At 39.8% G+C, this 13,016-nt stretch overlaps 3 protein-coding genes across 3 annotated transcripts in view; 1 reads left to right on the top strand and 2 right to left on the bottom strand.

The window, feature by feature from the left end:
- fmnl1a (formin-like 1a) overlaps positions 1-1,638 on the bottom strand; it is a 34,861-nt gene extending 33,223 nt beyond the window's left edge. The window contains exons 1-2 of the mRNA XM_079519334.1: positions 1,139-1,638; positions 489-720 (exon numbers count right to left, since the gene is read on the bottom strand). Coding sequence (XP_079375460.1) covers positions 489-695 — 207 coding nt within the window. The 5' untranslated portion in view covers positions 696-720; positions 1,139-1,638. The remainder of the gene's footprint in view (positions 1-488; positions 721-1,138) is intronic.
- Positions 1,639-1,929: 291 nt separating this feature from the next.
- mlx (MAX dimerization protein MLX) lies at positions 1,930-8,407 on the top strand. Its single transcript, XM_079519331.1, has 8 exons — positions 1,930-2,059; positions 2,852-2,888; positions 3,401-3,493; positions 3,750-3,859; positions 5,017-5,119; positions 5,498-5,597; positions 6,089-6,290; positions 7,417-8,407. The coding sequence occupies exons 1-8, from the start codon at positions 2,024-2,026 to the stop codon at positions 7,471-7,473; spliced, it is 738 nt and encodes a 245-aa protein (XP_079375457.1). The 5' UTR covers positions 1,930-2,023; the 3' UTR covers positions 7,474-8,407.
- Positions 8,408-9,661: 1,254 nt separating this feature from the next.
- On the bottom strand, positions 9,662-11,810 carry psmc3ip (PSMC3 interacting protein). The gene is made up of 8 exons (XM_079519332.1): positions 11,654-11,810; positions 11,278-11,378; positions 11,097-11,186; positions 10,901-11,012; positions 10,538-10,683; positions 10,356-10,409; positions 10,155-10,214; positions 9,662-9,873 (listed from the first exon to the last, which is right to left on the bottom strand). The coding sequence occupies exons 1-8, from the start codon at positions 11,673-11,675 to the stop codon at positions 9,817-9,819; spliced, it is 642 nt and encodes a 213-aa protein (XP_079375458.1). The 5' UTR covers positions 11,676-11,810; the 3' UTR covers positions 9,662-9,816.
- Between the last annotated feature and the right edge of the window lie 1,206 nt (positions 11,811-13,016).

Raw genomic sequence — 13,016 nt, forward strand, 5'->3', positions numbered from 1 at the left:
AAGTACATTTTCAAGTAGTACTGTACTTTCCAATTTCAAATACTATTTCTATCTCAGAGGCAAATATTGTACTTTTACTCCACTACATTTAATTGAAAACTTGAATTACTAGTTACTTTGTAGATGTTGAATATTATCACAAAACATTAACCACTTCAACATTATACATTTGGGCCATTTGACAATAGCCGATCTACAAGCTCACAATGTGTCGTGACTCACTATGAGATGCATTGCATATTTTCGAAGGACACATACATTTAAAATCTTGAAATGGGACAGTCTGCATAATGAGTACTTTCACCTTTGGTATATATTGTAGGCTACATTTTGATGCCAATACTTTTACTTCCAGGCGTTTACTTGTAACAGTATTTCTATAATGCAGTAGACTATTCACTATTGTTATTCATACTTTTACATAAGTAAAACATTTGAGTAGCCTGGTAGTTTTTCCACCATACATAGACTGCCAGCCAGTGACTCACCAGCACCACGTTGAATCTTTCCACCAGCTCCTGCTCAGGGGGCATGGGCAGTTTGGGGGGCGCCGGCTGCTTCTTCTGGAAGGCCGGTGTCGGGTCAGAACTCACAGAGTTCCTGGACTCCCGGTGGCTCTGCCGGTGGCCCTGAGCCACCTCCTGCTGCTCAGAGCCCCCCACCACATTGCCCATCACTAATCTCCAAAAGTACATCCAGGACAGGAAAAATAACAAACACCTTCCCCAGAGAGAAAAAAAAACACTTGTATTCCACAACAAAGTGAGCCGCCTTGGCTTCAACTCAAACCAAAACACAAAAACTGTCTGTTCAGTCCCCCAAAGCCTTCAGAACTTAAGCCTCAGACTAACTTCCTAGCAGGTCCTTTTGGACTGTCTGTCAGTGAGAGAAAACATCAAGTCACCGGTCTACTGCACCTGTCTTAGTCCTGTGGTGTAGCTGGGCAACTGAGAAAACACATTTTGTTTGATGCTCATGCCTGTCCTGTCCACTCTTCAAACTGTCCTTACTGTCTCTTTCCTTCTACAAGTATAGGCCTACTTCTAAGAAGAACAGTAGTAGGCCTAGATCCAGTTTGGGCCCAACTATAGGGCACAATAAAATGCCCTCCCCGTAGCTTACAGTTACACACTCTTACCTTAGCTCTATATCTTTAGTTCAGAGATCTGCACAGAGGGTGTGGGAGGAAGGAGAGGAGTTTGACACTGACAGAAAAACCACAGCCGCACAAAAGCAGAACTTTAACTTCCTGTGTGAAACAGCAAGAAGAAGGGGGTGCAGGGCTGGATGAAAACACGGTAGGCACGTAGGCACGACAAGAGAATGGAAATACAAATAGGCCTACCTACAACAAATGATGCCATTCTATGATTGGAAAGCCATGAGAATGGCCTGATTAAGAAAACATTCCCTCACACATTCATGAGTGCTGTGCAGCTTACATCGAAGCAAAGTGGCACATTTTCTTGAGGAAAGTTAATTTGCACAATGCTAACATCAGCACCGTGCACGGAGTCGAATACATTCATCATGTCAAGTCCATTCATTGGTGAGAATTGTTTGTAACAGGATTGATTGTGTGCAGGTGAGGTGGTCCACTGGAGCATTGTCCAATAGCGCCACCCTGCGTTTGAAGCCACACGCTGCATGCAGTAAAGAGCAAATAAACTGAAAGCATTCAAAAGCAAGTATGTGAATCATTATTAGAATTTAGACACCACAGCCTGGATAGATGTCGCATCAGCAGAATTTGCCTGATGGCTGACGAAAAGCCAAATAACATAGCTTTTATTAACTTATAACTAAAAAATAATAATTAATAAGAATAAAATAAGAAAAAGCATTGAAAACATACAAAAGAAAATCATAACTCAACTGTCACCACGGGCAATGGGATTTAGACAAACCAATGTGTTTTCGGCGTTGGCAGTTGCTTGACAACCACCCAGCCAATCACAGAACAGTCACCCCTCCGGGCTATGGGACACAGACTCTCCCATAACAACAAGTAAGTTGGTCAAAGATGACTGATCCAACGTCGCCAGAGGACCATTGGAAAGTAAGTAACTTCAATGTAAATCATCTCAATTAAATTGCTTTGCGCGTGTGATTCGTTATAAAAAACGAATACGGACAAACATTGATGTTTAGCATATCACTGACGCTGTGGTCGCAGAAGTTTAGCGTTGTTAGCTTGCCTTGGCAGCTAACTTGCTAACAGCTAACGTAGTAATAGTGGAGTAGTAAGTTACTTATTAGTTAATTGGAGTAAAGTACGAATGTCATGTTACAAATGATCTCTGTCTGTTCTGCTCTTTGACATGTGACTTGGAACTTCCCATCAGTTGTAGTTGTCCTTTATGTTGATTGCTGACTGCCTGGTATAAATATAGGACACAGTCAGCCTACACTACACTTACTGTAACTATTATAACTGTGGCCGGTGTCCTAGATTAGACAATGGACCGAGGCTGGGTTCCTGGAAGCAGTAATACACTACTGGGTGCCTCTCTTTATGCCCTCCCCGACCACCAATTACCCAAATCGGGACGATTCTCAGCAGGACTCAGAGTGACCACCTATCAAGACGCTGGGCTATTATTATAGCAAATATAGCCCCTTTTGTTACACTGCTTTGGGTAGCTAATTTTAACTTGATGCCTGAAATGAAATGAAATGAAATCTATATTTACCCAGGGTATCTGGGCTAAGCTCAAGAACTTGTTTCCAGCCAGGCCCTGCTCATAGAACACATTTCATCGTAGTGGTTGATGCCTCCTCATCTCTCTCTCTTTTTGATCTCCTTATATTTCATATTTCACTGCCTGCCCTGGTGATGATGGCTCAACAGGCTGATGGTGCTTTCAGTGACAACGGCTTCGACCACAGTGAGTATTGCATTTGATTGATTGAAATATTTATTAACAGTTTGCAGAATTACAGTAAATTTCCAGCACAAACTCAATACAAAGACTGTTAACTGTGAGTGGACGACCCAATAAAGCATTACACTTGTTTACAAGAGGGTCCACCTTGTTCAATTCATCAAAGCAGCATCGTTCTCGCTGACAGATTGATTGATTGAAAATTGTATTAACAGTTTGTAGAATTGGTACAGTTCAAGGAAAGTACAGGTCAATACAAAAACTGCTGAGAGGATAAAACCAGAAAAAGCACTAAGATTTGTTTACATAAGGGTCCTCCATTTTCAATTCATTGGAACATATAAAGACAGAAATATACACTTCTATGCAAAAAAATAACCATAGATCCACTTCAGAAGCAGGCTATGTGGATAGAAATGTTGTGTTTCTTATGAAGAGATCTGTGATCGGTTGGTCGTTCCATGTTGTTTTATATCATGTGAGAATTGCTTTGACGACTCTTGTTATCCTGTTAGGTTTCTTTGCCGAGACTGCCAGAAAGGGAGCTCCAGGTGTCTCCAGGGCTAACAGCATCGGATCCACAAGTGCCTCATCGGTTCCAAACACTGGTATTGTTTTCTGAATAATGTCGATTTAACTGATGGTGCATTTATTACAGAGTAACATTTACATAGTGTTTAGAATATATAATATCTTAATGCATAGATGGGTTTTTATTCTCACCCTTTTCTATCCAAGTCTTTAAATTAAAAGTGAAGTGTGTTTTGCGTGGGTGTGCATTTTGTTATCAAACTGTCATTACTCATTATGTGCGTTGCCTGTCACGGTCTAATATCTGTCTGTAACTGTATCTTCTGGTTATAGATGATGAAGACAGTGACTACAGGCATGAGACATCATACAAGGACTCCTATAAAGACAGACGGCGACAAGCACACACACAGGCTGAGCAGAAACGCAGGGACGCTATCAAGGTAAGTAGATGGCAGGCGATTGACGCTATTGTATTAAAACCCATTTTGACCTGAGGACGATTCTACAAAATGTCTTCTAAATCATTTCAGTTTCTATCTACTATCTCAGTGGTTCTCAAAGTTTTTCATGTCAAGGAACCCAAAAACTATATGTAATTTTCCGTCGACCCCCATCTGAAAATATGTTGTTCCAGGGACCCCCCCAGGAGCAAAGATTTGAGTTGAAAACGTTCGCGCTGAAAGAATACATATTCAAAGATTTGCGCCACATTTTCACGATTTTTGAAAAGTTGCAGACCTACAAGCTCGTAGCGCGGCACTATGAGCTCGTAGATCTGCTATTTTGCAATAGCTAAAGTATAACATAATGCTTAAAACACCAAGTGGGGTTCCCGCCCAGAATGGGTTAGATAAGATAAGATCTTTATTTGTCACTGTATGAGACATACAACAAAACTTTGTTTAGTGCATCCATACAAACAAACAGTAGTATCAACAAAGAAGAAAGAAACACTGATGGAGCAACACCATGTCATAAACTGCTAGTCCGTCATAGTCAAGTCGAGTCATCTCCGTCTAGTAATCTTTGATGCACCGTTAAAAATAATAAAATACAAAAATAAAAGGATAAATAAGAAGGGACCACAGCGAATCATATAATGTATATTGCACTTGCATCATAAATAGAGAGAACAAAGTTCATGCGCAGCTTCAATGTTCAAATCCCAAATCAAATAAGGGGGACCACGGGGTGCGTGTGTGTGCGCGTGAATCGAGTAGTGTTTTCACAGCCTTTGGAAAAATCACACCTGTGTGAACTGAGTGGTGTAACTCCCCCCCTCTCTCTCTCGCTCTCATTAGCAGGCAACAGTCCAGCACTATTTCTCTCTCTGTTTCTGGCACGACAGCGCCCCTACTGGTACTCATGAGTCACACACAAACATAGGTTAACACGAGTCACATAGGTGTCACACGGACACGGACATTGCTGTTCCTTGGAGTGGTTGCACCACTCAAAAAGCTGTTGCTCAGCCTGTTGTATTACTCATATCACAAAGACGGATCAATATGGAATTCAACTTTTTTAATTTGCATATTGTTTTTCCCAATTTAGTCTTTAGTCTGTACTAATCAAGGAATGTTTATTGTCACTCTAGAAAGGCTATGATGACCTCCAGTCCATCGTGCCCACCTGCCAACAGCAGTCTGACTTTGCTGTTGGAACGCAGAAGATCAGCAAGGCTACTATACTTCAGAAAAGTAAGAGCAATAACTATAGTGCTCTACATGCATTGTGCTCCATCGCTATTTCTACAGTAACACTTGATGCAAGTAATAGTTAAATTGTACATGATTAACCAGTTAAAACATAACATTTACAAAAAAGAAAAGAAAGCTGCTGCTGTTGCCATCATCAGATCAGAGATTTCAAACCTTTTGATTCATGCCACAACTGTGGATACTATTTTATCATGTAGTAACCAGCAGGTAGATTTTCGAGCTATTCACAGCCCGCCTTTGAGACAGATTGAGTAGCTAGAAATGGTTCACTCAGCTGCTGTTCTACCAAGCGTTTTAATGCTCGTCTAAGTCTAAGTCAATAAATCCCTGACTAGTGCATTTTGGTGTTTCTCACAGCCATCGACTACATCCAGTTCCTTCACAAAGAGAAGAAAAAACAAGAGGAGGAAGTGTCCATGCTGAGGAAGGAAGTGATGGCTCTGAAAATCATGAAAACGTAAGATGATTGCTGTTTTCAGGTAAAATGGGGCAAGCCAATTACCTCCCCCGGATTTGATTTTCAGCTGCATTTTAGTTATTTTCCCTAATCTTTGCGGTACAATTTTGTGAAGACACATGCACAGAACGCAGAAACAAGATAATTCTGCTGTAAAATAAACTATAAAAAACATTATATACCAAACTGTATCACGTTTAAAAACACAATTGTGCATATTCAATTGAAGGGGACCTAATTTCTGATACTACTGTACATTCATATAAATAGAAATAATTGGGATTATTTGGAACAGCTGGATTCTGGACTCTGTCAGGTGGAGGAGAAAATTGGATTTAAATCCCTATTTTGGTACAATGTCTGAGGAGCCGAACAAAAATAAATGTTACACTTAGAAAGATAAAGACCACCTTGAACCTTGATGATTCAATTACTACTAAACTGTAAAATTGGTGGAAAAATAACAATGCCAATGTCCTTTATTTGTACAGGAACTATGAGCACATAGTGAAGGCCCACCAGAACAACCCTCAGCAGGGAGAGGAGCAAGTGTCGGACCAGGTCAAGTTCAGCATCTTTCAGAGCATCATGGACTCTCTGTTCCAGTCCTTCAGCAACTCTGTGTCAATGAACAGCTTCCAAGAACTTTCTGCCTGTGTCTTCAGTTGGATTGAGGAGCACTGCAAACCCCAGGTAAGGAACACGCACCCCATTCGACTGGTATCGTGTATATAATCGGCGAAATAATCCGTTATCAGCACGTTTGAATGGTGCCAAAATTGAAAAGTTGATACTGGCATCCTCACTGTTCAGTATGTCATTATCTGCGATTGTAGCATTGTCATTATCACTGATGTCCTGACGGAGGCGCGCCGTGTCTGGTGGCCATGAGCTACGTGAGGCACCGCCGAGCGAGGCGCTAGCCGAGCGAGTCGCCGTGCCGAGCGTTGCGAAGGCCACCAGACCCGACTCAGCGCCGTTCGAGTTACGTCCTGATAGGCAGAGAATAGTATATATTAGTAGCTCCTAGTTCCATGCACCAAAATGACACGTCCACCAGGGGGAAACCTTGACCAGGCTATGTGGTGAGGATGCCAGTATCAACATTTTGGCACCATTCAAACGTGCTGATAACGGATGATTTCGCCGTTCCAATAGACAGTGATGTAAATAGGTTTTCAATGTAATGAGTCCCGGGATGCAGGGTTGGTCTTTTAGATGAGTCCCAGGGACATTTTATGAGTCCCACTTCAATGACGTTAGGAGTCATATTTTGCCATTTTTACAAATTGCAGCATTTAACTCCCATTTCATTTTATATGGTTATAATGTGGTTATATTCATGTAGAAAACAGAAGAAGAAATGATTACTATAACTAAAGCTAGCAAAATAAACTAGGATAAAAAACAGTATAGTACAGTAGTGCATCCCGTGGATGCAGAGGTCGTTGTTTCATTGCGTCCCTTGACTATAAACTGCGTTTTGGGATGCAAAATGCACCCTATTTTAATCCAAATTTAGACCAAACACATTGGCTTGTGAGAAACATTAGTTGATTAGTTCCTGCTGTTAGATATGTTGAGAGTCGAGTCCCATGATTAGGTATAAGTTTGAATATTCATGCCAGTCGATATAACAAGATTAATGTTTTTGTTTATGAAAACCGGTAGATAGGAAAAATGCAATACTGTTATCATAGGCTATGATGGTGAAAGGTGTCATTTAGATTCATGGCGATAACATTCTTTCTGTTGTTTTGGTCTGTCATGGACATCCCTACTACAGCATGTAACCTGTGACCCCTCTTTTCTTTCCTAGACACTGAGAGAGTTTGTGGTTGGAGTGTTAAGGCAGCTCAATGGCCAGCTGTACTGATCCTCTACTACCACTGGACTGATCACTCTCCCCAGAGATGGACCGTCCGTGGGCCCACTCTGGTCTTGGGGTGTTGTAAAAACTCGTGTTTGCCAGTTTGGTCACCCATTAGGCCAGTCTGCACTGCAGTATTTACAATCTCCTCATGTGTTGTGTAGGCGGCAATTGGATTATCTCTATGCAAAGCATGCAATGTGACTGCAGTATACCAATCGTAACTGTTTAATGTGGGCAAGAAATACCACGTTGTGTTATGACATTGTCGTAAATGGTATCTTTTCTCCAAAGCGCTTTACATAGTGCATTACATTCACACACACATCCAAACACCGAAGGTAGAGGAAACCATGCAAGGCACCAACCTGCACATCGGGAGGAATTAGGGGTTCAGAGTCTTGCTCAAGGACACCTCGACACTAACTTTGACATAACTACAAGATTTGCATAGATAAAATACAGTTGTAGTCAGCAGTAGACCTCTGAATAAAGTGGAGCCTATAGCCATTTGAATAGTTTCATGGCAAAGAATCACAGTATGAAAGCCAATAGTTTAAACATTTGCTTCAGAAATGTTGACTGGCTGCTTTCAAATAGATAATTCTAGTATTGTATAAATTGTACAGGAGAATTCCATATTAATCTTAAAAATAGAGTAGATAGGACTGTGAGGGGGTGTCTGAGAATGTTTTGACGACTGACTGTTGTAATTGTGAGTGTTCAGTGAAGAGTTGTTTTCTTAACTTTTTTTGCATTGTTTGAATGAAGACTTCAATATGAGCTCTGTCAGCAATCATAGCGTTACGTACTGTCTGTCACCGTTTTGTGTTTGTACTTGAAATGGTCTTTTTCTAGTTAATTGTCTGGTATGAGTTCTTGCCCTTTTTTTATCAAATCAATGTTTATTTTCCATGTGATAAATGAGGGCTTGTTTTATCACCGTTTCAGTTTCATGATTAGGGAGGGGCTCAAAAACATTTCAACATGAATGTGCAAACCGATCAGATCTCAGATAATTCAAGTTTGACGCTTTCAACTATTATCAAGGCACCACAGCTGCAACATTGTTGCATCGTCTGTACATGGTCTGAATTTATAATAAACCACAGATGTGGTTTTCAGAATGCCTGTAGCTTCTAAAAGGTTTGTTTCTAACAAATGTATTATGGTCTGTTTGAGTAATTGATGCTGTGCACTAGGATGCTGTCAGTATTTTTTTGGATCATGTTTTTCCTGAATAGCTATTCATGCTGTAAATGTTATGTTTACCAAAGGTAAACAACTGAATGAAAAAGGGAATGGCTACAAGATGCAGTAGGAATCAAGATGCTGAGTATAAGAGCAGAACAATGGTCTCAGTTCTCCATCAGTGTAACCAATGTGCCTGTGACACATTTATTTTTGTAGATGGGAGAACATTGTTTCTACACACAAGGGCTGATCAACAAATGTTAAGTCAAGGTTCCCAAACTTTCCCATGCCAAGAACCCCCAATAGCATCTTGCTGTGGCCCCCTATTGCGAAATGGCTTGTAAAATAAAATAAAATGGCCAATGTTGTAAATGTTAACAATGACATGCCCAAAATAGGTATGCCAGGTTGGAAGTGTTTATACTGGAATAAACCTCGTATTTTCCCTCACCTTTCCAGTTGCTCCCACTATGCATTTGTCCCAATGTGCCTGCCCATGATGACCAGGCCTTCAGTTCACAGTGCCAGACTTACCTTTTTGATCAGCTTGTGTACATGATTAGGAGCAATATTCTGTTCTCCGTTCTGTTTATATGTAACATTTTGATGACTCTAAATCAAATATGCTTAAACGAGTGCATGGTTGTTTTGCAATTGGTACCAAAACGGATGTCTAGGAAAGTTACATGCTATCAATTATTGGCAAGCCGCAAGCGTATGTGTAAACGTAAAGAATCAAACTGTCAAATGTATTTGTCAAAATAAATAGCTAGATTATATTCTCAATTAAGCTCAGGAAATCAATGTTGCAAATATCAGGATCTATTGATTTCATGTTCAGGCTTTGAAAAGGGAATTTATATATCAATATTTCTGGGATTTTGAGATGAGCATCTCAGTGGAGTGCTGGTTTGATTAAATCAGGTCTGTTAATGTTGTGCTGTGTGCAGATTACAGTCAGCTATTTTTTTATTGTAAAGAAATACTGCATAATTCAATGTTTTATCAATCTGTATTTTATTGGAAATGTTCCTTCAAAAATAAAACATAAATCTTAGATATATAAATACAATTATTTCCTCTGGTTTGTAGTTTTCACCAGCATTGCAGTGAACCACATCGGTTTCGGTTGGCAAGCTGACAGAATGTGTTCCCTCAAACACTTGGTACTGCTACCTTACAGTCCTCATCAGTCTCCACACCAACTTCTTCCTATAAAAAGGGAGAGCAGCATCCAAATTATCACTAAGTAATTTCTATCTCTCTGTCTCTGTTTCTGGCACAACAGCGCCCCTACTGGTACTCATGAGTCACACACAAACATACATAGTCACAAACATAGGTGAACAACACAGACATTGCTGTTCCTTGGAGTGGTTGCACCACTCAAAAAAGATAACCATGATTTCACATTATTCTGTGGCACTGCATATTGTCAGTGCCATTAACAGATCTAGTAGACTAGTATAGTGTATGTCTGTATGATGACTCACCAGGAACTCCTTCTTGCTCTTAGGATATCCCTCCAAAATTGAATCCATCATGTCTGATGCCTGAGAGAAACACAGAACAAAAGCAATGTAGGAATCCATGCGGTGGTCATCAGAAAAAATGTAAACATGAAAATATATTTGAAACAAAGTTTGTGTAGTCATTTAAAGATCCATGTTTCATTAAATTAAAAGTAATATTACCAATCTCTTCCTCTTTTTCCATTCCTTCACATAAACAGTCTGCTCTTTGTAAACCTAAACAAACACAATTAGCAAAGATTACATTTTATATTTAGGTAAATTGTAATAATAAAAAAGACCATCCTTTGCTGGATTTCTAACAATGTGAATTCCAACTTGACAATGAAACAATCATTCCTCACCCTGTCTCTCTCGTGCGGTGAGACATGATTTGTGGCTGACTTTATCTTCTCTGTGCGTAACCTGTACCCAGAACACTCTGCCTTCAGCTCTCGGATCTCTGTCATCATTTCCTCTGTAGTCAGGGCACTGTTAAGCTCTTTCAGCTCTGTAGGCATACAATTCGTCACATTACAAAATACAGATCCCAAAATGCAGTAATTGTTTTTGATAAAAAATATATAATAGCCTACATGCTAAATATAATTCTTATACATACAGATACATACAACATACATTATTGGCATTTGGCACTGTGTAATGTAATGATAGCCATAAGGAACATGTCTAAAGCAAACACTGCATTTACTGAAAGCGTATCCCACCTGCATCCAGCTGTTTACAGCTTTGGGTAAGGGCCTGAACTTGTTCATTGAGGTCTGAGATCTGTTTGTCCATTGCTTTTAGGTCCCCATCATTCACCTCCTCGAACTGAGCCTAAGGGAAGAATACATTATATTCAGGCAGGGGCTTGTTGTGCCAACATGTGCCAATCATCCAACTATAAATTCACACACCAACCTGATCAGCAAAATAAATCTTTTGCTTCCCATATAGTTTCTCTTTGATCTTCCCCTGCAGAGCCAACTGTTCCATTGCTTTGACCACTGCCTGGTAACGTGAATAACCAATGAGCAAGTTAGCATAATTATTGTATTGTGCATGTAAACAATGTCAATGTTGTAAATCTTGTAAATCTCACCGTTTTTCCCAATCCATGTTGTTTTTGTAAATTACAAAAGACATCTTGGGCACTGTATGGGCGATTCTTTTCATTCAGATAAGAAAGAATGAGTGCCACACCTGTGAATGAATGTGTTCAGCAATGGGAACTGATAACTTCACTTTGGTCAGGTGAAATTAAATGTGTGTGACCATGGGCCATGGCATGAGGAATCTAAACAAAATTAGACGATCAGTTAAAAAGAGATGCCAAAAGTTGGTTGGCTACGCTAGCGCCGGGAAGCATTTTGGGAACTGCCTGTGATAGCTTAGCAATAGCAGCTGTTGTTTTACACTACAGCACAAACGTGGCAGGCGCTAGTCACGACCAAAACAGAAATGTAAAGTGGACTGACCTCCGCTGTCTTTCTTGGACATTTTCCTTCTCTCCTTTCACAACAACCTGCCTTTGGAGTTTGGAGAAGAGTCGTGCTACGCGCGAAATATACGTCACAGAACAAAACATTCAGGGTAGCAACTCAACTCTGTTGTTACGCAGAGGGTTAGACAGGAGACTCACCCCTGCGCCTTTATACGCATGGCAATGTTGGAACTTGGAGAGACCATGATGAACTCAAATATCAGCTAAATAAATTATGTTATGTACACTGAAACTGCCCCTAATCCATCTCAGTATTGTCACAAAAAACATTTGCACTGAAAACATTTATCAACAATGTCAATACGTATCCAGAGACGTCAGGCTCTTATAACTGTCAGTGTCAAGGGTGTTAAAGGGTAAGACCACTTTTGTAGAGGTTTGGGTTGTGTAGTTACCTTGCCATGATGTAACTCCAAATGTGGACAAGAAATCAAAAATAATTTCTCCAGTGATTAGAAATTGATAATTCAAAATATGCTCCTCATTGACTTACATTGTACGCTGAAACAGCTCTCAAAGTCACTCTTTTAGTACGTAAACAAACACAAACAAAGTTGTTTCAGACAATATAGAGCAACACCAAAACTCATGTGGTTTTATTTCTTCATAAAAATGGTAACTTCCTGTTGATTTGTCCATTTTTATTCAGAAGAAAACCCGGACTGGATCCATGGATCCGGATCCAGATCTTCATATAGTAAAATCAACAGGAAGTTACCATTTTTATGAAGAAATAAAACCACATGAGTTTTGGTGTTGCTCTATATTGTCTGAAACAACTTTGTTTGTGTTTGTTTACGTACTAAAAGAGTGACTTTGAGAGCTGTTTCAGCGTACAATGTAAGTCAATGAGGAGCATATTTTGAATTATCAATTTCTAATCACTGGAGAAATTATTTTTGATTTCTTGTCCACATTTGGAGTTACATCATGGCAAGGTAACTACAAAACCCAAACCTCTACAAAAGTGGTCTTACCCTTTAAACCTGAAATTGACCCCCTGCAGCAGAATGTATTTTTTCTCCGTTGGGTACTTTATTTACAGTTTGCTAATATCGGAGACAGTGGTACGATTTCACAACGAAAGATTCATAATGTATCCATGTTTGTTTGTGATTGTGTTTCTGTTGCTATGTTCCTTCACACACAATGTAATTAATTGTATTGGCTCATTACCAAATTCATTTGTGGCCAGTCCATAATTATGTATAGGCTTGTTGTTTATACACAGACTAGGCTGTATATCAATTCATGTTTTGGTCAAATAGTTATTTTAATTTAATAGCCCATCTACAATGTAATTGTTACTATAAAAAAGGGCACATCGGCACAAACTA

Source organism: Electrona antarctica (genome assembly GCF_951216825.1).
Source record: "Electrona antarctica genome assembly, chromosome: 14".
Taxonomy (NCBI): Eukaryota; Metazoa; Chordata; class Actinopteri; order Myctophiformes; family Myctophidae; genus Electrona; species Electrona antarctica.

What these genes read in the sequence shown, in the direction of transcription:
- psmc3ip (XM_079519332.1), bottom strand. Translation starts at nt 11,675, where the DNA reads ATGTCCAAGAAAGACAGCGGAG. An exon ending in CTGTAAACAGCTGGATGCAG is followed by an intron (nt 10,684 to 10,900) that starts GTGGGATACGCT and finishes GTATGCCTACAG; the next exon opens with AGCTGAAAGAGCTTAACAGT. An exon ending in CACCGCACGAGAGAGACAGG is followed by an intron (nt 10,410 to 10,537) that starts GTGAGGAATGAT and finishes GTGTTTGTTTAG; the next exon opens with GTTTACAAAGAGCAGACTGT.
- mlx (XM_079519331.1), top strand. Translation starts at nt 2,024, where the DNA reads ATGACTGATCCAACGTCGCCAGAGGACCATTGGAAA. An exon ending in GCTCTGAAAATCATGAAAAC is followed by an intron (nt 5,598 to 6,088) that starts GTAAGATGATTG and finishes TTATTTGTACAG; the next exon opens with GAACTATGAGCACATAGTGA. An exon ending in AGGAGCACTGCAAACCCCAG is followed by an intron (nt 6,291 to 7,416) that starts GTAAGGAACACG and finishes TTTCTTTCCTAG; the next exon opens with ACACTGAGAGAGTTTGTGGT.